Source organism: Bicyclus anynana, chromosome 25 (genome assembly GCF_947172395.1).
Source record: "Bicyclus anynana chromosome 25, ilBicAnyn1.1, whole genome shotgun sequence".
In the NCBI taxonomy this organism is placed as follows: domain Eukaryota; kingdom Metazoa; phylum Arthropoda; class Insecta; order Lepidoptera; family Nymphalidae; genus Bicyclus; species Bicyclus anynana.
In genome coordinates this window covers 8,112,613-8,140,274 of record NC_069107.1, presented here as the reverse complement: position 1 = coordinate 8,140,274, position 27,662 = coordinate 8,112,613, and the positions used below count along the sequence as shown (strand labels likewise).

General features: G+C 37.7%; 1 protein-coding gene across 3 annotated transcripts in view; it reads left to right on the top strand.

The window, feature by feature from the left end:
- LOC112048259 (forkhead box protein P1) overlaps positions 1-27,662 on the top strand; it is a 91,935-nt gene that overhangs the window by 21,134 nt on the left and 43,139 nt on the right. For all 3 annotated transcript variants that reach the window (XM_024085732.2, XM_024085730.2, XM_024085733.2), the window contains 2 exons: positions 7,234-7,450; positions 16,300-16,326. In XM_024085732.2, coding sequence (XP_023941500.1) covers positions 7,403-7,450; positions 16,300-16,326 — 75 coding nt within the window. In that variant the 5' untranslated portion in view covers positions 7,234-7,402. The remainder of the gene's footprint in view (positions 1-7,233; positions 7,451-16,299; positions 16,327-27,662) is intronic.

Below are 27,662 nucleotides of genomic sequence, written 5' to 3'. Positions count from 1 at the left end.
CCTGCCCCTGTGTCCTGCGGCCTTTTTATGTATCTCAGTGTACCATTCACACAATGAGTCACTACATCGATTTTCGTCGTATTTTCGTTTTTGTGATCATCTAATAAAGTTATTTCTACGAAATAACCATTTTACATCTAGTGGCAATGATGTTTTGTTTTAACAATCGTCTAAAATGAATATTTCAACAAAATAACGTAAATATTAGTTTTTCGTTAAAAAAACGTTACTACCAATGTTATTTTACGTAAAATGACGATTATTGTGTCATTTCGTTGAAAACACAATGTTAGATCATTGCAAAAACGAAATACGATGAAAAAGATGTAGTGACTGATTACTTGAATGGTACACTGACTTACATAATAACTCTGCTGGAATGACAGATCTTGATCACGTGACCTGTCGATGGCAAATGTATCGCATACATTTTTCTAGTTTTCGAAGCGTTTGCGATCGTAGAAAGAGAATTTATGTAGCCAAGCTACAGGGGCTGGTTTGAGGAAGCTTTTCTATTATGGCAGAAAAGTCGTTTTAAAGGCAGGCGTTTACATTTTCCATCGTACGCATCATACAAATCTACCGGTAGATTACAGCAATCTGATTGCTGCTAGTTGCGTCGGAAAATCCGATAGTTCGATATTGTGTTCGTGTTATAAAATAATTCTAAATAGTTTTAAAAAACTCTAAAAATTACAAATCTATACTAATATTATAAAGCTGAAGAGTTTGTTTGTTTGTTTGATTGAACGCGCTGATCTCAGGAACTACTGATCCGATTTGAAAAATTCTTTCAGTGTTAGATAGCCCATTTATCGAAGAAGGCTATAGGCTATAATTTAATCACCGTATTCCTACGGTAACGGGAACCAAGCGGGCGTCAGCTAGTATTGGATAAAAGTCACGCGAAGCTGAAGTGGCAACGGGCAAGTCATATACATAGTTCGAAGAGCCGATGAACGTTGAGGTCCCAAGGTGGTGGAATGGCGACCCCGCACCGGAAAGCGCAATGTTGGTCGACCCCCACGAGGTGGAGCGAGGACATAAGGAAACCGATGGATGCTGGCGGCTCGAGACCGTTATGCTTGGAGGTCCATGCAAGAGGCCTATGTCCAGCAGTGGACGTCCATCGGCTGATAATGATGATGATGATGATGAGATTTCATTTGATAGCCATATCGTAGGGGTGGATTTCACAGGCAGTCCGCCATCTTGGGGAGGCCGCCTTATTGGATTCGTAATGACGTTTCTTAGCTATAGTCATGTATTGTCATCAGAACTCAGAGCGTGTGCAAAATTTCATCCTAATCTAAAAACGGGAAGTGGGTTAAATTAAGATTCCAAGATTTTCTTACATACATTTACAAGTGAAGAATAGAAGATATGTGATGGATGATGGATGTGTGGTGTGACAAGAATAGATAAAATAAGGAATGAGTATATAAGAGGAAGTCTGAAGGTGGCGCCAGTGACAGAAAAATTGAGGAGTAGAAGGTTAGCTTGGTATGGACATGTAATGCGTAGGGAAAGTCATATTAGTAGAAAAATGTTAAATGTGCAAGTGGAAGGTCATAAGAGGAGAGGAAGGCCAACGAAGAGATGGTTGGATTGTGTGAAAGAGGACATGTGTGTAAAGGGAGTGGATGATGAGTTGGCGAGTAATAGAGACGAATGGAAAAGATTGACATATTTTTCCGACCCCACTTAAGTGGGATAAGGGTAAGGAGATGATGATTATGATAGTTACAAGTGAAGCACAATATAAAGCATGTAAAAAAACTATTTTATGCGATGCGATACTTAACCAGGTATTTTTTATTATCACCATTTACTGTTTTGTTAATACATATTGTCAAAAAACAAATCCTGTATTCATATTCAAAGGAAAGCCGCTATTATCTAACTGACCTCCAACGCCGTATCTTTGACACACATTTCGTACACAAAACACACACACACACACACAATATACACAAGAACCAGAGATACACATTGTGTTTATTTTAAAATCCACAATCTTATCGGTTTGCTTTGCTTTTTGTAATCTAAATAGTTATTTGCGAGCGCCAAAAAATGAGGCAAGTAAATATACATATATGTACCTTTTATAGGTTGGTTGTTGGTTGGCTAATTTTTATATTCGTATTTTAATCATCATCATCATCATCATCATCATTAGCTGATCGACGTCCACTGCTGGACATAGGCCTCTTCCTTCTCATAGACTTCCAAATAAAACGGTCTTGAGCCGCTAGCATCCAGCGGCTCCCTACAACCCACCTCGTGGTGGTGGTCTTCGGTCCACCTAGTGGGGGGTCGACCAACTGCGCTTTCCGGTGCAGGGTCGCCATTCCAGCACCTTGGTACCCCATCGTCCATAGGCTCTTCGAACTATGTGGCCTGCCCATATCCACTTCAGCTTCGCGACTCGCTGAGCTATGTCAGTGACTTTGGTTCGTCTGCGGATCTCCTCATTTCTGATTCGATGGAACGAGCGATTCCAAGCATAGCTCGTTCCATCGCCCGCTGAGTGGCTTTGAGCCTTCTAATAAGGCCCATAGTTAGGCGTATTTTAATCCCCAACGCAAAAAGAGGGGTGTTATAAGTTTGACGTGTCTGTCTGTCTGTGGAACCATAACTCCCGAACGGATGAAGCGATTTCAATTTAGTTTGTTTTGAATGAAAGGTGATTTATGTGCGAGTGTTTTTAGACATGTTTGAGGAAAATCGGTTGAGCCGTTTAAAAGTTCTGGGGGCTGAAAGTGGGGAAGAATAAACGAATGTCTGCAAATATACTTGAGTGGGGTCTCAAATGAAAGCGCACTGAAAGAGAATATTGCTGACTTGATCGAGAGCGTAATTAATAATTTCATGACTTTCGGGGGTTTTGCAAAATTTTCAATTGATGAAGTTTTCCTTAAGTATTAATTATTATCAGTATCATTACTAAGTGACCAGTGGATATGACCTCTGTCTTCGATTCCGGAGGGTGTGGGTACGAATCCGGCCCGGGGCATGCACCTCTAACTTTTCAGTTGTGTGCATTTTAAGAAATTAAATATCACGTGGCTCAAGCGGTGAAGTAAATACATCGTGAGGAAACCTGCATACCAGAGAATTATCTTAATTCTCTGCGTGTGTGAAGTCTGCCAATCCGTTTTGGGCCAGCGTGGTGGACTATTGGCCCCTCTCGTTCTGAGAAGTTTTACTATACAACTTATCTACTTATAGTCATTACATAAATTCAAATTATACATATAAAAGATCGTACATAAAGTGTGCCGCGGGACCTTAGATTTTCCGGGATGAAAAATAGCCCATATTATGTAGCACAATAAACTCCTCTATCTTCTAGTGACAGTCCTATTAAAATCGGTCCAGCCCAACGACCTTTTATTTTTTTGAAAACTCCGTGGCGCAGTGGGATTCGCGGTGGATTTACAAAACGGAGGTCCTGGGTTCATCCCTGGCCGATTGTGGTTTCCTTAACTGGTCTACGTCTGGCTGGAGGTACCCCCAAGCGATTTAGCGTTCCGGTACGATGTCGTGTAGAAACCGAAAGGAATATGGATTTTCAACCTCCTAACAAGTTAGCCCAATTTCATCTTAAATTGCATCATCATTTACCATCAAGTGAGATTGTAGTCAAGAGCTAACTTGTAAACAGTAAAAAAAAATATGTTATACTAATAACATTGGTGCAGCCCGATTCAGGATTCGAACCCGGTACCTACCTATGAGATTAAAGGGTCGGGCTATGAGATACTGAATTTATCTTCTTTCTAAGATTTTGATAAAATTGTCAGATCGGAGTTAGAAGTTGGGGTGGTTTTACACCCCCGTGCCCCGGAGAGTACGTCAAGCCGTCGATCCCCATACCATTAACATTCCTGATAGTGTCATGTCATTAAGCCCACCCAGTGGCGTGCATAAGGTGTTTAACTAGGGTTTGCAGTACAAGTAAAAATTGTAAAAATTCCTCGACCAACTATGTATTTTGTGGTCCAACATGGGTTTGTATTAAGATCTTTGGGTAGGCAGTGCGTTTTTGCATCTATGAAACGCCACTGAGCCCACCAAACCACTTTGGAGCTTGGTGGACTGAAGGTACATATTCCCTCTTCTATAAGGAGGACTCTGTAGTAGCCGTTTTTTATTCTTTACAAGTTAGCCTGATGGTAAGTGATGATGCAATCTAAGATGGAAGCGGGCTAACTTGTTAGGAGGATGAAAATCCACACCCTTTCGGTTTCTATGACATCGTACGGGGACGCGAAATCGCTTCGCCGGTACTAGTATCTAGCCACGACCGAAGTCTCCTACCAGCTAATAATAAAGTAACGTTTGCATTCATAAATACTAAACCATATAGTTACCTACTGCCTACCTATTCAAATGTTCACACAGAATTTATATCTGCCTGAACTGTGCAAACAACAACACTTGTACACAAACGTACAACGTACACAGCTGTGAAAACACACACACATGCGCACACGTTCACACAAAATAAACCAGGAAATGTCTAGCGAAAAACAAACAAGGGTCTTTTGTGTTGTGTAAACAATGAATGGGCCAAGCAACAGGCGTGACGAGAAAAATGAATAGTACAGGTTAATGGACATAGATGGCGATGTTCGGTTGTGCGTTGGTTCAAAGGTGACGTAGTTTGAGGTGGATGCAATAGATGGCGCTGCATCAATAACCAAGATTTTCCGGTTTAAAGCAAGTGGAAAAATGCGAGAAAATTGCGATAGGGTCTTCTGTCTGTAGCCGCTTTTAAATGAATGGACTGATAAACAATTTGCTGAGATAATTAACTAAAAATAAAATGGTTATTAATTTGTATTTATTTACTATACATTGTAATAGGTATATTGTTTTTGATACTTCATTTATTTATTTCTACCTATATACCTATAATAACAGACATAAAGAACGGCTGAACGGATTTTAATGCGACTTTCACTATTTTTTATTCTAGCGTTGGCTATGAGGGTGAGATTGTAGACAATGACTACAATCTCACCCTCATGATGTGATGATGCAATCTAAGATGGAAGCGGGCTAACTTGTTAGGAAGAGGATGAAAATCCACACCCCTTTCGGTTTCTACACGATATCGTACCGGAACGCTAAATCGCTTGACAGTACTTTGCCGTTAGGATGGTTACTATCCACGGCTGAAGCCTCCCACCAGCCAGACCTGGACCAATTAAGAAAACCTCAATCGGCCCAGCCGGGGATCGAATCCAGGACCTCCGTCTTGTAAGTCCACCGCGCTTACCAGTGCTCCACGGAGGCCGTCAAAATAATAAAAGGTCGTAGGGCTGGACCGATTTTAATAGGACATTCACTGGAAGATAGAGGAGGTTATTGTGCAACATAATATAGGCTATTTTTCATCCCGGAAAATCTATAGTTCCCGCGGCACCGAGCATTTTATCATCATCATCATCACATCAGCCGATGTCCACTGCAGGGCATATGCCTTTTGTAGGGACTTCCAAATATCACGATACTGAGCCACCTGCATCCAGCGAATCTCTGCGACTCGCTTGATGCCGTCAGTCCACCTGGTGGGGGGTATACCAACACTGCGCTTTGTAGTGCGGGGTCGCCATTCCAGCACCTTGGACCCCAACGTCCATCGGCTCTTCGAACTATGTGCCCCGCCCATTGCCACTTCAGCTTCGCGACTCGTTGAGCTATGTCGGTGAATTATCGAGCATTTACATCATTTGAATTCATGTAATGACTTTATAAGTAGATAAAGCCTCCAACCTCCATACATTGATTTCAATTTTACACAATGGATAATGCAGCGCATGCGAATAAGTCTGTTAATGATGAATTTCGGACCTGTATGACAAAAACTATGATAACTCTGCTAATATATACGATACCTATATAAAATATATAGCCTATAGCACTCCTCGATAACGTAGCATCCTACTGGTGAAAAAATTTTTGAAATCTGATGAGTAGTTCCGAAGATTACCCCATTTAAAGAATGTTACAAACTTACAAACTTTACCTCTTTATAATATCAGTATAGATAAGAATTGTTTAGTAAAACATTATTTTTTTATCCGCTAGTGGATAATATAATTTTCCGTTTCTCAAAGTTGGTCCAAGTCAGCAGTACCATTTTAATTTAGTGCCAGTGTTGAGGTGTTAAGTTACCATTATGTTATGAATTCTAGCTTATGTTTAGAACTCTTGGGTATCGGGTGACATACCCAAACAACGGACGTTGTTTCTCGGACTTACCTTTATTAGGTCACTGGTCTTAATTTAGAAATGATTTAATTTAACTTCCTTCACCGTTTGAGACACGTGACATTTAATTTCTTAAACACACACAACTGAAAAGTTGGAGGTGCATGCCACGGACCGCATTCGAACCTACGCCCTCCAGAATTGGAAGCAGAGGTCATATCCACTGGGCTATCACGGCTCGTGAGGAAACCTGTACACCAGAGAATGTTCTTAATTCTATGCGTGGGTGAAGTCTGCCAATCAGCATTGGGCCAGCGTGGTGGACTATTGGCCTAACCCCTCTTATTTTGTGAGGAGACTCGACCTCAGCAATGAACCTAACTTGGGTTAATAATGATGATGATGATGATGAATTCAACTACTAAACTTCTTAAGCTGCCGTTTTGGTCTAGTGGCAAAGATTTTATACTTTACTAGAGGACCTCCGCGACTTCGTCGGCGTGGATTTCAGTTTTTCACAAATCCCGCGGAAATTGTCGCAGACTTTTTTTAAACTTTTAAAGGGGAGCAATTCTATCATAGATACTTACGCTTACGCAGCGCACGCAGCGTAAGCGTATAATAGTTGGAACGACTGGTCTATAAATATAACGAGAGTCTTAGAATACAAAAAAAGCATTGTTGCTTTGTTTATACAAACAATATTTTCAGTCACAGTTTATGGTAATTCCATTAAGCGTTTGAGTGTCTGCTTCATACAATAAATGTTCAGTACCCATATTATGATACCTCTAAAAACTGTTTACACAAACATAAAAAAATATTCCGTAAAACATGCACGAACATCTGCTTCAATCCTGTCAATGTAAAATCATCTGTATAACACATAATAATAGAGTAGTTTTCACAATAGCGTTCGACTACATAAGCTATTATACATCCTTAACTTGAAGTACTTAAGCCATTGCTACTGGCACCGAAGTTTATTATTGTTTTTCTGTACTGTTACAGATTGTATTCAAAACATAAGGAGCCGTATCGCTTCAGTCATACTTCGAGGCTATACGGGCATTGTCGAGGTGTGTCGCAGGGCGGTGCGTTGGGTCACATACTGTAAACTTTATATATAACGGACCAAAGTGAAGTTGTCTAACAAACTGCTATAATCAGTGCTTCCTGGATGTGTCTCCAACGGGATGAAGACGATGGTTATCTCATAGATGAAGCGGTAAGTTTTAACTACTTTCATTACTAAATATTTTATCTAATACGAGTATATACGATTCTCGTGTTACGGTGTTTGTTACCAAACTCCTCAAAAACGGCTGGATCGATTTTTATGAATATAGGGGTAGGCCTGAGAATCAGTTAACATCTATTTTTCTAATGATAAGGGTGGATCACCCTTAAATTAAAAAAAGGCAAAACAACGTTTTCTGGGTTTGTTTTTATAATTCTTCTAAATTCAAAATTTGAATAATCCCTTACAGTCATGAATAGGAAAAAATGATGTGTTTTTTCCGGTTTCTACACGACATCGTACTGGAACGCTAAATCGCTTGGCGGTACGTCTTTGCCGGTAGTGTGGTAATTAGCCATGACCGTCGCTTGCCACCTGCCAGACCTAGACCAATTGAGAAAACCGCAATCAGCCCAGCCGAGGATCGAACCCAGGACCTCCGTCTTATAAATCCACCGCGCATACCATTACGCCACAGAGGACATAAATTGGATGGGAACAGGAATGTTGGATATATAAAAAAATTAACCGACTTCAAAGAGTTGATTTTAATTTTAACACAAAATTACTGAACCGATTTTCATTAAAATTAAATGGGACTAATCCAGAAATATACTCTTTTAAACAAAGAATGAATTTTCAAAATTAGTAAATAAATGACGAAGTTATGTGGTAACAAACATGGACAACTTTTTTTTCAAAAAAGGAGGCAGTCAAAACTAGAAACGGCTGAACTGATTTTGAAATCACAGACGGACAATTTAATTTTATTTATATGTATTGAAGAGTAGGTATTTGCTAGGTATTGTGTAGTGCGTATCCACGAAACCAAAACACGTGTATTGCCAAAACTAGTCTCAAGGTCGACCGGTCGCACTAAATATTATAATTCACCTTTATTATTATAAACACTCAGGAAGTCAGAACATTTTATTTATTAATAATACAGACGACTTTATATTATTCTTTATTATTTATTTATTTATTTTATTACTGGATGTTGTAGGCGTCACGCGAAATGAACGCTGTCATTCCGTAATTAAATTTAAAATTTAAATTATAACAGCTCTTATAGATTGGGAGAGACCGTTGTGATTTAATCGACTTCAAAAAAAAGGACTCCTCTTTTTTTGAAGTAAAACTAAAAAGCTCTCATATCGACACGTACATTTTTTTTCATTTATTTATTTATTTATTTATTTTATTCGGAAGCCAACGTTGTATACAAAAAAAAACTTATGACTAATTAAACATAACATGTATTAAAAAGTAATATGCTACATTGTACACCCCACTTACAGGCTAACTCAACATGCGTTTATTTTAATACAATTCATTCATTCATTTTCATGTTTGTTACCCCATAAATTCGTCATTTATTAACCAATTTTAAAAACTCTTTCTTTGTTTGAAAGAGTATACTTCCAGATTGGTCCTATTTAATTATCACGAAAATCGGTTCAGTAATTTTGTGTTAAAATCAAATTAAGTAAACTTTTTGAAGTCGGTTAAATTTTTTATAAATCAATATTTCTATTCCCATCCAATTTATGTCCTCCGTGGCCCAGTGGTATGCGCGGTGGATTTACAAGATGGAGGTCCTGGGTTCGATCCCCGGCTGGGCCGATTGAGGTTCTTTTTAATTGGTCCTGGTCTGGCTGGTGGGAGGCTTCAGCAGTGGTGAATTATCACCCTGCTGGCAAAGACATACCGCCAAGCGATTTTGCGTTCTGGTACGATGTCGTGAAAATACCGAAAGGGGTGTGAATTTTCATCCTTCTCCGAACAAGTTAGCCCGCTTCCATCTTAGATTTCACCATCAGGTGAGATAGTCAAGGGCTATCTTGTAAAGAATAAAAAAAAATATGACGAATAAGTGTAAAATGCGAGTGAAACAGAATAAGTGTAATAAGTCCCTGAGGATTAGAAAATCTTTTCAAAATAATCTAATAAAGGGAAATTTCAAGGAAGATTCGATGACTAAACAAATTTCAATAGTGACGCGGCGATTTTTTTGAGAAAAACATATTTTTTACCATCCCCTGGATAATAATAAAAATCGATGCAAAAATAAGATGTTTTTGTACACGGAGATTTCATCTATTACGTTAATATTATGTCTATATCTATCTATAGCTCTTGGAGAAAATCGCGTTCGAAAAATTTATTTCTTTTTTAAAAAGGAAATTTTTTGCAATTTAGAGCAAAATTGTGTCAAACCTAATAATATTTTACGAGTTAATTTTAAAGGAACAAGGTATTTTCACTATCTATACTAATATAAATATAGAGCTTGTTTGTTTGAACGCCCTAATCTCAGAAACTACTGGTCTGATTTGAAAAAATATTTCAGTGTTTGATAGTCCATTTATCGAGGAAGGCATTAGGCTATTATTTATCCCCGTATTCCTACGGGAACGGGAACCACGCGGGTGACACCGCCCGGCGTCCACTAGTAGTAGTAGTACTAGTCGTATACACATATACAATAACCTAATAATCCAAGAATTTTGAAAATTCCAGTTTTGTTAAAAAATACTTAAAGGTAAATCTGTCTTTTTCAACTTATCGAGAAATCTGTCTTTTTCAACTTATCGAGGAGTAGTTTATAAACTTCAGTAATAAACTTTATTTCCTAAATTCCGACTCGTACTTAGCCGTTTTTAGGGTCCCCTACCTCAAAAGGAAAACACGGAACCATTTATAAGATCACTTTTTTGTCCGTCCGTCTGCCTGTCTGTCAAGACCCTTTATTTTGGGAATGTGTTTGTGAAATTTAAGCCGTATACTCAGGTGTACGGTTCCGTGAAGTTGTGAAAAAAAAACGAACTTCCAAGTTTACTTAAAAAAAGATACGACTGTTTATACAGCTAAAACTCCTCCTAACAAGTTAGCCCGCCTCCATCTTAGACTACATCATCACTTACCATCAGGTGAGATTGTAGTCAAGGGCTAACTTGTAAATAATAAAAAAAAAACATATTTCAACACTTTCAGGGAAATAAAAACTAATGGGGTCTTCCTGTTGACTAAAAACTATGAAAGGCAAGTAACATGGTCATAGACAAGAACTATCTCATTACTATACATTGTGCAGAGTCTTGTGTTTGTGTTTTTTTTTTAGATTGTATTTGTGTAAATGCTGCAACAGTCACTGGTGGACCAAATAAATAAATAAATAATAAAAACAGCGTGTCTGAAATTCGGAAAAAACTGAGCAATTCGACTTCGCAACTACTCATAATAATCCTACATACGGAACCCACGGTTGCGAGTCCGACTCGCGCTTGCTGTTTTTTTATGATAAAAGTATATTGTATAACTCTCTAGCGAATGTGTTTTTACATGTTTAATCTCGCCAATGTTTAGGTGAGCAGTACAAATGTTTTGCAAATACCAACTCGAACATAACGTAAACTCGTCAAGCGCGAATCATAAAACTAAACAAGTTTTCGTGTTCCTTCAATGATTTTATAAACAAGAAAAATCGATTGAAAACAAATAATGTCACGCGGTTTGATAGACAGGTGATTTTTTTTCTTAAATTAGAATCTAAGTTAGAGCGATGCCACATTAGAACGATGCGTTTAGTACCGTCGACGCTGCGTCGTTTTCCGTATATAGTCGTTTTTGGCTGGTGGGAGGCTTCGGCCGTGGCTAGTTACCACCCCACCGACAAAGACGTACCGCCAAGCGATTTAGCGTTCCGGTACGATGTCGTGTAGAAACTAATAGGGGTGTGGATTTTCATCCTCCTCCTAACTAGTTTGCCCGCTTTCACCTTAGATTGCAGCATCACTTACAATCAGATGAGATTGTAATCAAGGGCTAAATTGTAAAGAATTAAAAAAGAAAAAATGACATGCAAGACATTAAAATGTTGATCTATACTAATATTATAAAGAGGAAAACTTTGTTTGTAAGTTTGTATGTTTGTTTGTTTGTTTGTAATGAATAGGCTCAAAAACTACTGGACCGATTTTTAAAATTCTTTCACCATTCTAAAGCTACATTATCCACAAGTAACATAGGCTAAATTTTATTTTGGAAAAAAATAGGGTTCCGTAAGATATTTGGGTTTTTCGGACACAAGGTGTAAAAAATCAACCAGAAAAGTTACTTATACTACCTGCCTAAACTATAAAAGATAGAACCATAAAATGTTCAAATTAATTGTAGATCTTATAAATATCTACAAAAAAGTCCGCGACACACTATATCAATCTATGTCGAGTGAGGCACAACAACCATTTTCTTATTTAAAAATCTTGAATTTTTTAGTTTAGGGGTAGGGGTAGGGTAGGGGTAGGTAAGAGTAGGGTAGGGATAGTTGAAAATTTACATCGATTTTAACGCGGACGAAATCGCCGGCGTTGGCTAGTCGTTTATAAAGCAGTAGGCAACGCCCCACGGTTCCAGCGTAGTTCTCGTGCCCGTAAGAATATGGAGATAACCTATTACACTATAACCTAACCTATTACACTCACAAATAATTTGGCTTTACAGTGGTAAAACAATTTTCAAAATCAATTCAGTATTTCCAGAGATTACCCCATAAAACACCACAAACTTTCATCATTTTCAACCTATATTCGGCTCACTGCTGAGCTCGAGTCTCCTCTCAGAATGAGAGGGGTTAGGCCAATAGTCCACCACGCTGGCTCAATGCGGATTGGTAGACTTCACACGCAGAGAATTAAGAAAATTCTCTGGTATGCAGGTTTCCTCACGATGTCTTTCCTTTACCGTTTGAGATATGTGATATTTAATTTCTTAATTTTAAAATTATAAACATGTGAGGATACCTGTGCTCAGCAGTGAGCTGAATATAGATCGATACGAAAGTTTGTGGTGTTGTAGAGGGTAATCTGGATCTACTGAATTTGAAAATTCTTTTACCACTAGAAAGCCATGATATTTATGAATGTCATAGGCGATATTTTATCTCCTTATTCTCACTGGAACGGAAACTATAAGGGTGAAACCACGAGGCGTCAGCTAGTGTAAAATAAATAGATAATCGTGTTTCGAACACACAAAAACACTTATACTTCGGGCAGATATGTATGTAGTTTAATAATACTGTTATTATTTGCTAGTTTTATCGCATGCGATAGTCCCTATTGTGTAAATATACGATAATTCAATATTTGCAGATATAAAACTAGACATAGAATAGATAAGGTGTGACGTCTGTGTTGGCTAGGATTAGCCGCGCGGCTATGTTTGCGTTTCTTTGTTTATTTACTGGGTGATATTTTGAAATGGGTTAGTAGACTATTTAACTACTATTGTTCTAATAGACTAACTGTGAGAGCCAGACCTTTGTTATTTTATAAAAGCTTGTAGACAATCTGTTATCTCATACTCCTAATAGGGATGATGACAGTTTTTTTAATTGTATTTAAATTAGGAGTATGCTAATAGTAAAGCAATTTTATAAAAGTAACAGGGTATCTGCGATCATTACTTTCGGAGCTACAGGGATTTAAAGGGTCAGATTTGTGGCGCTGCCGCGGATCTCTGAAAAACGCCCAATACAAAATGGTACGAATTAATGACGTCGTAGGTACATAATGATCGTTGGATTTGTATGGGCGTTCAAACCAAATTACTAATATCTTTGTTATTTCTGCGTTTATGTTTATAGTTCATTTATTAAAAAATGCCACATTGGAAGGAAAGAAAGAAGAAAAGGAAGCTAAAACTGTATGAATTTTCATCTAATTACGATAAATGATTTTTATAGATTTTGAAATTTTATAATCTTATTTATTTTGCAAATATCCAGTCAATGTTTGCTTTTTATGTATAATTTTTAACATTGACCTTATTTACCCGAATGTATTATAAAAATCAATATATTCAAACTTAGTTATCATCCCCATTCTTTCACTGTTGGGATGCTACACTATCCTCGAGTGCTAGGCTATATTTTATTGCGATATTCCTACGAAAACTGGAACCACGTGGGTGAAACCGCGCGGCCTGTGCTTTATATTTAAATGTATTGGTATTTATTTAAATGTTATAATTTAAAAAATAGCAATACATCACGTGTCACAAACGGTGAAGGAAAAACATCGTGAGGAAACCTGCATACCAGAGAATTATCTTAATTCTCTGCGTGTGTGAAGTCTGCCAATCCGCATTGGGCCAGCGTGGTGGACTATTGGCCTAACCCCTCTTATTCTAAAAGGAGCCTCGTGCTAAACCGAATATGGGTTGTTAATGATGAATGATAACGTATTATACTTGTAAAACTGAGAGTCCTTGAAACCTTTCATACCACTATAGTCCAAACAAATTGGTACTGCTATGCTATTCTGTAACGATCCTTTTATAACTCACAAGTGCGAGTCTCGAATTCACCTCTATCTCTCTCTGCTTAACACGATACTTTAGAATGAGAAAGATAGCAGTGAATTTGAAAGGAGATCATTCACGCTCCATAGAATTCTGGGCTCTTTTTTTAAAGTGCCGGCCAACAAAAAAAATGGCACGACTCGTTAGAATTAGCCATTTGGAGCAATAGCTAATATGGCAGAAAAGTTGTAGGAGGGCTCTGAACCAAGTTATACAGGTTCGACGATTCGTTATTTCTATACATTTTGTCGATTTTCAACAAATGTATCGTTGGAACTGCCCATTTGGAGCAATAGTTAGTATGGCACAAAGATTGTATTTCTAGTTTTTTTTTCTTAGCGGGCACTTTTAAAAGTTGACAAAATGTATGGAAATAACGAATCATCGAACCTGTATAATTTGGTTCAAAACCACCTGACAACTTTTATGCCATATTAGCTATTACTTCAAATGATTAGTTCTAACGATTCGTACCATTTTTTTTCGTTGGCCAGCACTTTCAAAAAGGGCTCAAGATGCCGTGCAGTACTTATCATAATAAAGACATGGACTGACTAACTTGTCTTCATAAAATGCAGTAGGTCTGACTGTCGCAGGCATTAAATATTTATGTTTGTTCTGACGCACGCTCGATCTTTTTATTAAATCATTCGATTTCATTTCTGTTATGAAAACAAAAATTGTGATAAACATTGAAGTTATCAACACTGGCTTTGACACTCGTGGTCAAGGAAGCTTTGCGGTATTTTGGCGTTATTTCAAGGCTGTTGCTAACGACCTTCAACCATTACACGTTTTTATAGTACGGAAGTGGGGACCCCGCACCGGAAAGTGATAGTCGACCCCCCACTTTAGTAGGCCTAACTTATGTAGGTACGTACCAGCGGCGAAGAGATGCGGCAAGCCGATTCCCGGGTAACCTTTAAAAATTCATGCATATTCATTGTAGTACTGTATCTAGAATTTTAGAAACCGTAGTTTGTATTACGCTGTATGAATTTCCTTTTCTTTGGAATGGCTTACCTTCGTCAATATTTCATCCTTCGCCACTGGTATGTACTGCATACGCCCCAACGACGATGCTGAACATTCCATGTTTTATTGTCCCCGGTTTAAAACCGAAAAAGATTTAGTATCAAAGGGGTAGACAAGAAATAACCTTGGAAAAACTTAGTAAATACTCGTATAATGTTAGATTTAGTGTAAAAATAACGTCAATCAGCTGATAATAATAATGATGGTGATTTGGGGATGAAAATTGTTTGCCAATTGTTGGGGATATTATACTAGGGGACGGTTTCGCGGTTTCACCGCGTAGTTCATGTTTTCATGGAAATCATCATCATCAATACATTACATTACATTACATAGCCGTGGTAGCCCAGTCGATATGACCTCTGCCTCCGATTCCGGAGAGTGTGGGTTCGAATCCGGTCCAGGGCATGCACCTCCAACTTTTCAGTTGTGTGCATTTTAAGAAATTAAATATCACGTGTCTCAATCGGTGAAGGAAAACATCGTGAGGAAACCTGCATACCAGAGAATTATCTTAATTCTCTGCGCGTGTGAAGTCTGCCAATCCGCATTGGGCCAGCGTGATGGATTACTGGCCTTACCCCTCTCATTTTGAGAGGAGACGAGCTCAGTAGTGAGGCGAATATGGGTTGATGACGACGACATGAGCATTAGACATGATCTTCGTCTAACTCATGTTCATTTTAAAGCCCATACGTTGAGAAACTCTGCTGAGGTAGTTGAGCATGGTACTAAGGTCACCCAGAGTCTCTGCCAAAATGACCACGTCGTCGGCAAACCGTAGTTGAGTGATGTACTCACTATTAATGTTGATGCCAAATCCGTTTCAGTCCAGAAGCTTAAAGACGTCTTCCAATGCGGCGGTAAATAGCTTCGGGGAGATCACATCTCCCTGACGCACTCCTCGCTGCAATTGGATTGGTCTCGTAGTCTGATCCTGTATACGGACTGACATAGTGGCGCTTTCATACAAACACTTCAACACTTGGATGTACCTGTAGTCGATCCGGCATCTCTGCAAAGACCTCAGCACAGCCCAAGTGGAAATAGAGGGATAAAATATAGCCTCTAATTACACCGACAGCCTAGTCATTCAGATCGAAAATTATGTATTTAATGAAACGTCAAAATATTCCAAAGTAAGGCCATTCGCATGAGAGTTAAAAAAGCGTCAGTATTCGTTCGCACGAGAGTTTTTTAACGCACGCAATATATGTAAGTATGTAGTTAAATGAAGGTCCTTTTTCAACGCCCAAAATTGAAAATGCAACACAGCTAGAAAAAAGCGTCTCGTTTTTAAAACGCTGACGTGTAAACTTGGGAATGCATTTGTTGTATTTGGAAGCTTTCTTACCGTCCATTAAAAAAGCGCTCGTGCGAATAGGGGGAATACAATATATTAAAAAATTTCTAATCTGACATTTTCTTTTTTCCAGAGTCCAATGGTGCAATTACCAATACTGGTGAGTACCTACTTTTAGAATTAAGTCAATTATGTTAATTATGCCCTCTATAACTCGGTGGTCTTGGTCAACTTACGCGTATTTATCGGACTTTCGGTTCGGGTCCGAATCCTGGTTCGAAATATGAGATTTTTTCTTAGGGGGGGGGGGGGGGGGGGGTTCACTTGGAAATTTTAACAGGGGTTCGTGGAGCCGAAAGTTTGAGAAACCCTGCTATAGATTGAATACATTTTACTCTGGATTAACACATAGGCTTTTCACCACATAGCTTTTCATCCCGGAGAAAACCATGGTTCCCGAGGGATTTGTGAAAAATTTAATTTCACGCGGACTAAGTCGTGGGCGTCTGCTAGTAGCCTATATATAAATATATAGGCTACTAGCAGGTAGCTTTAGGTAAATACTATGATTATACATCATAGTATATATTTATACTATGATGTATAATCATAGTATTTAGCTAAAGCTTCCGTACCAAACGTTATACATTGCTACTATAGTCTAGCAAGTTCGTTGATAACACTCCCATGATATGCGGGCGACAGGGGGACAGACTGCGCGGGTGTGAAATCGTGCGTGTGGGGAAGTGACGTGCATCAGTCGTGGGTTTTTCATTCATCGCTACAAGCCCCACGGCCCGCGCGCTACATCGAGAGTGTTACGAACGAAGTTGCCAAGCTATAACACACATATTACCTAATGTTCTAAACAATATAAACTTGATTATTCATTGTATGAATACGGAAATAAAGAGGCTCTGAAGTTTAATCTATGTACATTTACCAAGCGTCTTAACATCGAAACATTAGGGTCGCAGCCAATAACGATATCTAAGTATCAAACTAAGTACATAAGTATCCATAAAACAGTGTATCGACAATAGTAGACTAAATATTTCAATCAAGTTTACAATATACTAGCCCACGTCCCGTGGTTTCACTTGCGTAGTTCCCGTTCCCGTGAGAATTCGGAGCTAAAAATATAGCTGACACTCTCAAATAAAGTGACTTTCTAGAAAAAAGGTTTCTAAATCGGTTCAGTAGATCCAGATTGTCTCAGTTCTCTCACACGTAGAGAATTAAGATTACAGGTTTTTAATTCAATTCAAGAAATTAAATGTCACCTGTCTTATACGGTTAAGGTAAAACATCGTGAGGAAACCTGCATACCAGAGAATTTTCTTAATTCTCTGCGTGTGTGAAGTCTGCCTATTTGCATTGGGCCAGCGTAGTGGACTATTGGTCTAACCCCTCTCATTCTGAGAGGAGACACGAGCTCAGCAGTGAGCCGAATATGGGTTGATAATTATGATGACAATACAGGTTTTCTTTCATCGTTTGAGACACGTGATATTTAATTACTTAAAATGCATATAAACTGAAAAGTTGGAGGTGCATGCTCCGGACCGTATTCGAACCTACACATTCTGAATCAAAAGCAGAGGTCATATCTATACAACCATAGATATAGTATTGCTGAATGTAGGTACAATACAGCTATTGCGCGTGTCTCTTCTATTGTATTCTTTATTCTATGGCAGGTTTTGTTTGTGGAATAGATTACATTCTTATTTTGCCCTTAAGTTCGAGAGCTTTTTGTTGTATGTACGGAACGGATTACTTAAAGGTAAAGATGCTTACGGTCGTACTAATAAATATGGTACTCTATATTCATCATAATGAGCCTCAGACCAATTATAGAAGGACCTGTATCGCACTCATAGTCACGAACAAAATTGTCTGTCATTTTCTGAAGAAAACAAGCTTAGATTTGGTATATATCATAAACTAAACTAGAAGTTTTTGCCCGTTTTTTACACAATTCAATTACACTAAAAGGTATTTTTACGGAGCTCTTTAACCGACGAACACGATTACAACTATTTAACATCGATACTATAGAGACAGTTTTTACAATCGCATTAGATCGTTGATCACACACTTTGACAGAAAAGTAACGTCTTGCGAGGCAGGTCCTATACAATAATTGGTCTGAGTAATCAGCTTTTAACGGAACCCCAAAGCAGGTATAGGCTTCATAGGAAAGAGAATATAGAACTTAGACCCATCATGCAGCTCCAATGCTGGTTAACGGGTTCACGACCTTTAAAGATACGACGAGCTTCAATAGCTCAAAGGTAAGAGCGGTCGGACTCATCACCGAGGGGTGGTGGTTCGATACCCGCCCCGTTGGTCTATTGTCGTACCCACTCCTAATACAGTCTTTCCCGACTAGTTGGAGGGGAATGAGAATATTGATCATACGAGTATTTAAAAGATATGCAATATTTTTTTTTTTTTTTTTAAGTCATTGTGAGAAGTTAATGATAGTGACCATGACTGTCAGGTTATAGTGCTCTATGATACACGAGAGTGTAACACAACCTATTTTCCAACTCCGGGCTGAAAAATTTTACTGAAAAATGAAAATTTTCTTAGAATAATTAGTAGACCCATATTACCTACATAGCCCGACCCCCAGGACTACAACCCACGACCTCGTGAACTGAACTCCAAATTACTTATACTATATACAAAAGCTTAATGCTGTAAATTTTCACGAAAATCGGTTTAGTATTTATGTATTAATCTTCCTTTTTTTCTTTCTTTTTTCCTTTTAAGGTAATGGAACCCTAAAAACTATTAAACTATAAAGGATTAACGCAAAACTTTGCATCATCCAATCTTTAGTGTGTCAATAAAAAGGAACGTTTACTGCCACTAAATCCCAACGGTCTGTCAAAATGGCCGCCACGAAGCAGTTTTTTACGACAAGAAAACAAAATTTTACGACTATTTACTTACTGCTTAGGTAATAATGACATCTTTGTAAATTACCTTAAGAGTTATAGCTACAACTAGCCAACCGTAGTACCCGTTCCTGTGAGGATACGGGGATATAATATAGCCTATCACAAATAACGTGGATTTCTAGTTGGATAAGAATTTCCAAACTTAGCCTAACACCTCTCATTCTGAGGGGGGACTCGTGCTCAACAGTGAGCCGAATATGGGTTGTCAATGATGAAAAGTTTTACGAGTAGATATGTTATGAGTCGTCCGTAGTTTCGTATGTTCTTAAACTCCCAATAATTAAGGAAACAGATGCATTGTAAGTACATTATTCTGTGAACAGACAGACCTAGATACGGTCTATACAATAGCTGTAGTTAGATATAGCTTTCACTACTATATGCAGTCCTTACAATAAAGAAAAATAAAATAAAAATTAACACTACTAACATAATATAAAATTAGATAAAATCAACTGACCCACTAACAATCTATAAAACTTGTAATCCTTTATAATAATTTTGAAAAAAATGTCTGTAATTGTAAGGAAATAAAGCAATTTTTATTATTATTATTATTATATAGATATAGCTGCAGCTAGATATAGCCGGAGCGAGATATAGCCGTAGCTAGATATAGCAGATGCTAGATATAGCCGTAGTTAGATCTAGCCGTTGCTAGATATAGCTGCAGCTAGATATAGCCGTTGCTAGATGTAGCTGCAGCTAGATATAGCCGTAGCTAGATAAAGCCGTAGCGAAATATAGCCGTAGCTAGATATAGCCGTAGTTAGATATAGCCGTAGCTAGATATAGCAGTAGCTAGATATAGCAGTGGCTAGATATAGCAGTTGCTAGATATAGCCGTAGCTAGATATAGCCGTAGCTAGATATAGCCGTAGCTAGATATAGCAGTAGCTAGATAAAGCAGTTGCTAGATATAGCCGTAGCTAGATATAGCTGCAGCTAGATATTGTCGTAGCTAGACGTAGCCGTAGCTAGATATAGCCGTAGCTAGATATAGCAGAAGCTAGATATAGACGTAGCTAGATATAGCCGTAGCTAGATATAGCAGAAGCTAGATATAGACGTAGCTACATATAGCCGTAGCTAGATATAGCCGTAGCTAGATATAGCCATAGCTATATATAAACGTAGCTAGATATAGCCGTAGCAAGATATAGCAGTAGCTATATATAGCCGTAGCTAGATATAGCCGAAGTCTAGATGTAGCCGTAGATACGTCTACAAATTGCCGCGTCTCCGGTTTTATTGCTCTTGAAGCGATTGCTATTCCTCCATTAACGAGTGTAGGCTAAGAGCCAGTCTCAAACTTATATTTGTTTGTTATACAGATAAAATATTATGTTTAAATATTTATGTATTTTGGACATTTAAGTCATTTTCATTATTAACCCATATTCAGCACTCGAGAGTGTGTGAGTCTACTCGAGTTTTGCACGAATCTCCTCTCAGAATAAAAGGTGTTAGGATAGTCCACCACGCTGGCCTAATGCGGATTGGCAGACTTTACACACTTAGAGAATTAAGAAAATTCTCTTTGCAGGATTTTCCTTCACCGTTTGAGACACGTGATAATTAACTTCTTAAAATGCGCACAACTGACAATTTCAAGGTGCGTGCCTCAGACCATATTCGAACCTACGCCCTTTAAATCGATTAAGGAGAAGTCATATCCATTAGGCTCTCTCGTATAAGTTCTGTACAAACAAAGTAGGTACTGTCGTGGGTATACACGCCGCTATTAGGGATGATGACAGTTTTTTAAAATTGTATATAAATTAAGATTACGCTAATAGTAAAGCAATTTTGTAAAAGTAACAGGGTATCTGCGATCATTACTTTCGGAGCTACAGGGATTTAAAGGGTCAGATTTGCGGCGCTGCCGCGGATCCCTGAAAAACGCCCAATACAAAATGGTACGAACTTATGACGTCGTAGGCAATTAATGATCGTTAGATTTGTATGGGCGTTTAAACAAAATTACTAATATCTTTGTTATTTCTGCGTTTATGATTATAGTTCATATATTAAAAAATGTCAAATTTAATGTAAGGAAGTATGACTTTTCATCTAATTACGATAAAATATTTTTAGTAGATTTTGAAATTTTATAATCTTATTTATTTTGCAAATATCCAGTCAATCTTTGCTTTTTATGTATAAATTAGTTAACATTGACCTTATTTACTCGAATGTATCATAATAATCAATATTTCCAAACCTAGTCATCATCCCCATTATTAAGGTATAAATATACCTCCCCATATAAATCGGATATAAAATCTAAGAATTAAATGCATCGCTGTCTCTCGTAGTAGCTGAAGCGCGGGTAGGCGGACGCTATACAGCGGGCTGGGCGTCGCTTTATAGCGAGACTCCGCCTACCGCTCATAAGCTACTATGTCTACTATGTTGTACTAACCGGTGTTGTTCGTTCGTAATTATTTTTTTTTAAATATCTATAATGTACTGAGCCGTGATAGCCCGGAATCGGAGGCAGAGGTCATTCACTAATGACCTCTGCCTCCGATTCCGGAGGATGTGGGTTTGAATTCGGTCCGAGGCATGCACCTCCAACTTTAAAGTTGTGTGCATTTTAAGAAATTAAATGTCACGTGTCTCAGTTAAAACGGTGAAGGAAAAACATCGTGAAGAAACCAGAGAATTTTCTTAATTCTCTGCGTGTGTGAAGTCTGCCAATCCGCATTGGGCCAGCGTGGTGGACTGTTGGCCTAACCCCACTCATTCTGAGAGGAGACTCGAGCTCAGCAGTGAGCCGAATATGGGTTGATGATGACGACGACGACGTATTTGAAGCACATGAGATGCTACTGAAAACCTAAGGATTTATCTTTGAGAAAATGGTCTTTGGTCTAGGTATAGAAAAATTAAATTTTCACTGCTAGGGAAACCAGAAATTATTGGTATTACTTGCAACTTGATACCTGCATGTATTTAAAAAAAATCTCCACAGACAGACAATTACCAAGTGTTTTCTTTTCGAAATTTGTACAGAACCCTGATGTTTCCTTATCTGTCAGTACATTCATGATAATGAAGCTTTATAATATTGCGAGAATGTACCTCTAATACTTCAGCTTCGCAACTCGTTGGGCTATGTCGGTGACTTTGGTTCTTCTGCGGATCTCCTCATTTCTGATTCGATCACGTAGAAATACTCCTAACATATATCGTTCCATCGCCTGCTGTGCTGAGCCTTCTTATGAGGCCCATAGTTAGCGATAGTGGCAATTTGCGGGGCACATAGTTCGAAGAGCCGATGGACGTTGGGGTCCCAGTGCTGGAATGGCGACCCCGCACTAGTTAGCGCAGTGTTGGTCGACCTGGTGACTGACGACATCAAGCGAGTCGCAGGGATTTGCTGGATGCAGATGGCTCAGTATCGTGATGTTTGGAAGTCCCTACAAAAGGCCTATGTCCTGCAGTGGACGTCCATCGGCTGATATGATGATGATGATGATGATGACTTCTAAGACTCGTCATTTATAGAAATTATAAAAATCTGGAATGCTTACTTTACTTTTAGTTTTGCTACTATCATTTACCTACATGAGTATCTTCAAGTAGAGTGAATTGGCACCTTCTAGCGCCAGAATCATGCTAGCCTATAATTTTGTTTTTAGGGTTCCGTGTCTTAAAAGGAATTAAATTGAATTATACGAGTAGGATGTTAAGATTACTTTGGTATCTGTCTGTCTGTCAAATTCCTTTATCTCGTGTAATTAAAATCGTATAGATATTCAGGTCTATGGTCTCTTGAAGTTCAAACCTCCAAGTTAATGTAAAAAATAATACAGCCGTTTACGCCACAAAACAGATTTTTTTTTAGTCTTCTCAAGCAATTCAAAATTCATAGAGTAGTTCCCACTAACCTAGAATTTCGAAAGCAAGTAATATTATCTTTTTCAAGATTTTTTTTGAAAACCTTTTTTACAGTATTGTAAAGTGTATGTTCCGGTGATTAAAGTCTTTGAGCGTTTCAAAACCACCCAATCTGAGAATTAAACTTCGACTAGTATAGTATTTATTCCCTACTAGCAGATGACTTCTTCCGCCTCAATCCCGGCTACCCTACTCCCACCCTTCACCTCTCTCTAATCCTACTCTAAGTATCCTTGGTCCGTCTCCTTGTTCTAAGCTACCTCTTCACCAATTTTCAGTCAAATCGCTCCAGCCGTTCTTGAGTTATAAATAGTGTAACTTTAACGACTTTGTTATAGGCCTACAGATGTATCTAAATTTTCCGAAGAAAATTATTTTTAAATAAATTTTTCAAAAATTTGTTAAATATTGCCAACCAAACTTTCGCAAAAATAGTAGAAAACATAATATGCAAGTATGTGAAAAAGCGGTCTTATTGCTTATAGCAATATCTGCAAGACAACCTTTGGATAGAGGAATTAATGTATTGAAATGCAAAAATACAAAGAGAAAACAAAATAATTACACAAAAAAAGCTATAAAAATATGCATGCTATGTAAATTAAAATTTTAATAAGTGATGGGTCTTTCAGGCTCATCAGTCTTAAAGGTTAAATAATTAAGCTAACCTTTATTTTTATAACATAGCTGCTAGTACAAAAAAGTCATGTATTAAAGTCTAGACGCGACGTCAACAGCCCAGGCCCTAAATTCAAATCGTCTTCCGGATGAGTTGTGGAGACGCAATCGATAGCCTCTAAATCATCGCCCAATAAAAATGTCAATGGCCTACTGCGGGCCGACCGCCTCTCACACCGAACACACAACGGAGACTGTGAGATTCGAAACCCATAAGTTTGACGTGTCTGTCAGTATTTAGTGGTGTGCATAAAGTTATTAATTAGGGTAGGTACTAAATGTAAACACAAATTATGCAGTATGAACAATTTCCCTTCTCTCAGAGTAGATTTATTCTTGCATCTATGAAATGCCTGTGAATCTGTGAGTACTATTTTGTGTCTATTTGTGGACTTTTCCGTGACGAATTTAAGGACTAACGCCAGACCTCGGGACTACAAACGCCCTCCATGTTTGCATTGCTCATTTTCTAGTTCTACGCAATGAAAAATAATATTTATTTGGTTTTTCTTATGGAAATTTTTTGAAAAGTTACTAGTAAATTGGAGGCGATCTGTGTAGGCCTATGGACACAGAATTATTATAATAATCATTATTAACAACATTCGGCTCACTGCTGAGCACGAGTCTCCTCTCAGAATGAGGCCTTAGTCCACAACGCTGGCTAAATGCGGATTAGAAGACAGACAATCGTAGAGAATATAAAAAATGTCAGGTTACTCACGACGTTTTTCCTTCACCGTTTATGACACGTTATATTCAATTTTTAAAACGAACGTAACTGAAAAGTTGGAGGTGCATGTCCTGGACCGGATTTGAACCTACGCCCTCCGAATCAAAGGCAGAGGTTATCCAAAAGGCTATAACGTCACATTATAGGTACGGGGCACCATGTGTAAAACATTTTTTAAACTGCAAAGTTAAGTTTTCAGTTAATATCGACGATGGAGCAATGTTCGGTGCATTTTCATAGTGGACATCAGTAACATTTCTTTTTCAAGTGTATTTATTACGTATATTGTACCTATACGTTTTGTATGTCAGCCATTCTCTTTATTCAAATGCATTGTTTCAGTTAAATTAATACACAATCTGGAGATAGTCATATTTCCTTGAAAAAATATTATATTTATACGGAACCCTTGCTAAGTGAGACCAACTTGCATTGGTTGGATTTTTTGAGTATCTGTACACTTCCTTGATGTTTTTGTAAAACATTGTTTGCATGTTATAATGATAATAATAATTAATACTTATTTGTTTTCATTTATCATGATGTTCAAACGCTATCTGATCACATCGCAAATAACAATAACTTGGCAAATGTCACGTAGTATCTTAAAGGCATGAATCCGACTATCTGCAGGCTAATTCACTATCTTTGATGTATGCTAGTAATTGACATATACGAAATTGAGATTCGATGTTACAAATTGCATCCGGTGCCTATTGGTGTATATCATACAGTTGGTAGATGATATTTCTCAATTGATTTGATGTTTATTTTATTAGATTGATAATAAAAACCAAAATAGCAAATAGACCAGGTGGAAGCGGTTGTTATTTTAAACTTGAACATTTAATTTATAATTTTGATTAATTTATACTCACGAGTGTTTTATAATTAAATTTATCTATACTTATAATAAATCTGTAGAGAGGTCAATTCTGTACATGAAATATATTTCCAAAATAACTATCAGGGGGTGATTAGTGATCGATACTGATGCCAAAAATGCAATCAGTAAAATTTTTGTCTGTCTGTCTGTCTGTCTGTCTGTCTGTCTGTCTGTCTGTCTGTCTGTCTGTATGTTCTTTATAGAAACAAAAACTACTGGACGGATTTTAACGAAACGTGGTACAATTATTCAACATACTCCTGGGCAGGTTATAGTATACTTTTCATTACGCTACGGTCAATAGGAGCAGAGCAGTGAAGAGAAATGTTGAGAAAACGGGAGAAGTTACTCAATTTTTTAAGCTTCCGTCGCGTGTACAGCCTTAATGGTTAAAGCTACATAGAAATCATGTATGACGGAAATGTTTTCCATAAAATTATTTATAAAAACACAACAGCATATATATGTCTATCTTTTATGGTTGACCTACAAAAACACGTGTAACTCCCGATAGCTTAGCAGTTCGGAGCTTTCTAATTATATTTGTCTACTCTTATGTTTATAACACTCATCACTCATCTCTAATAAGAAAGTTAACATTATTACCTATTCAATAAAAAAAGAATCATAAAAATCGGTAAAGAAACACCAAAGTTATACATGAAATACGCTAAGCCATCCCGTGTGAATAACTAATTCATGCTTTAAGGATTATTGCTTATTATCGCTTGCCGCGCTCGACGCGACTCGCGGTGGGAGGAATAAATAAAGAAGTGCCTTAATGAGTAGGGTAGGGGTAGGGTAGGGCAGGGTAGGGGTAGGGTAGGGCAGGGTAGGGGTAGGGTAGGGCAGGGGTAGGGTAGGGTAGGGTTGGGATAGGGTAGGGTAGGGTAGGGGTAGGGTAGAGATAGGTTCGGGTAGGGTAGGATAGGGGTACTTGAAAGTTTACAACGACTTTCACGCGGACGAAGTCGCGGGCGTCCGCTAGTTATGTACTAAAATTATAAACACTTTAATTTATTTACAAAAATATAACTAATCAGAATTGCAAAATACTTTTGTACTCATCAAAATAATGAGGAAGGTTAAATTATTTTTATTTTTTAATGAAATCGTAAATGTAGCTAGTTAACTAGTTTTAAAAAAATAATTTATTGTAGATGTGGCAGTGATGAATTACTAAATTATACTCATATTATTTACTATTACTATAATGGCAATGTAAGACCTTGTTTATTTTTTAGAAGTTAGCCCTTGACTACAATCTTACCTGATGGTAGGTAAGTGATGATGCAATCTAAGACGGAAGTGGACTAACTTGTTAGGAGTAGGATGAAAATCCACACCTAATGTGATTCTAATGCAGGTTTGATTTAACTTTATACTTGGCAATTTTTAAACAATATCTTATGAGCATGAGCTTTGTTTTGTTTTTGCTGACAAGGGGGTGGAGGTAAGTAGTAGTTGTGATATAAATCTGCTTACATAATACTTGAAAGGCCCTTACCATCAGGCGACAAGTCAACTATGAATCAATTTATATTAAAAAAATGTAATAAATCAACTTATAAATCGCCAGTGTATTGGATACCTTACCTATAGGTGAACAATTAGATGGTGTATATTTGTTTTAATTATTTTATTTATTTCAAAATTTTATTATTCTTTTTATTCTTAGAATACAAAATAAGAATAAGAAAGATTAGAAATATTAAATTAAAACTAAAAATTGGTATGCAAAGGCAGCCTTATTGCTACAAGTAATATAAGAGAATAAAAAAAATATTTTTTGTTCGGTGTAAATGCGGACCGACGCATGCGTGATAGCCCCATATCGGATAATAATTGATATAAATCCGTTCAAACTCCCCGTAGACTAGTTAACTTAATGCTTTCTATGATATCTTTCCCCACCTTGCATTTATAACATACAAACTTACTTGCAGTTCTTTGCGTGAATTTATTAAACTTGAACATCATAAGGATGTATAGTTGCGGACCTTTGCCTGCTTTTATTTTTTTTAAACCAACAGAGAATTCCAAATTCAAAATGGCAGCGTTTCCGTTACATCCACGAGCTGCGTCGGTGTTGCGCCAAAAAATAAATATTTTGCATCGTCAATAACATTTCGCTCTCTCATCCCGGCGCATGCGTACAAACGGCCCGTCGATTCCCCTGTCAAAAATATGCAAATTAATCTATAAAAAAGCAATTTAGGGCATCCACTACAACATCTTTAGTTTGTATAATAAATCTATTTGGTATAATGATGTCTATCGACTTCAGAAATTGATATTTTCGAGTGCGTCGTGCAAATTTT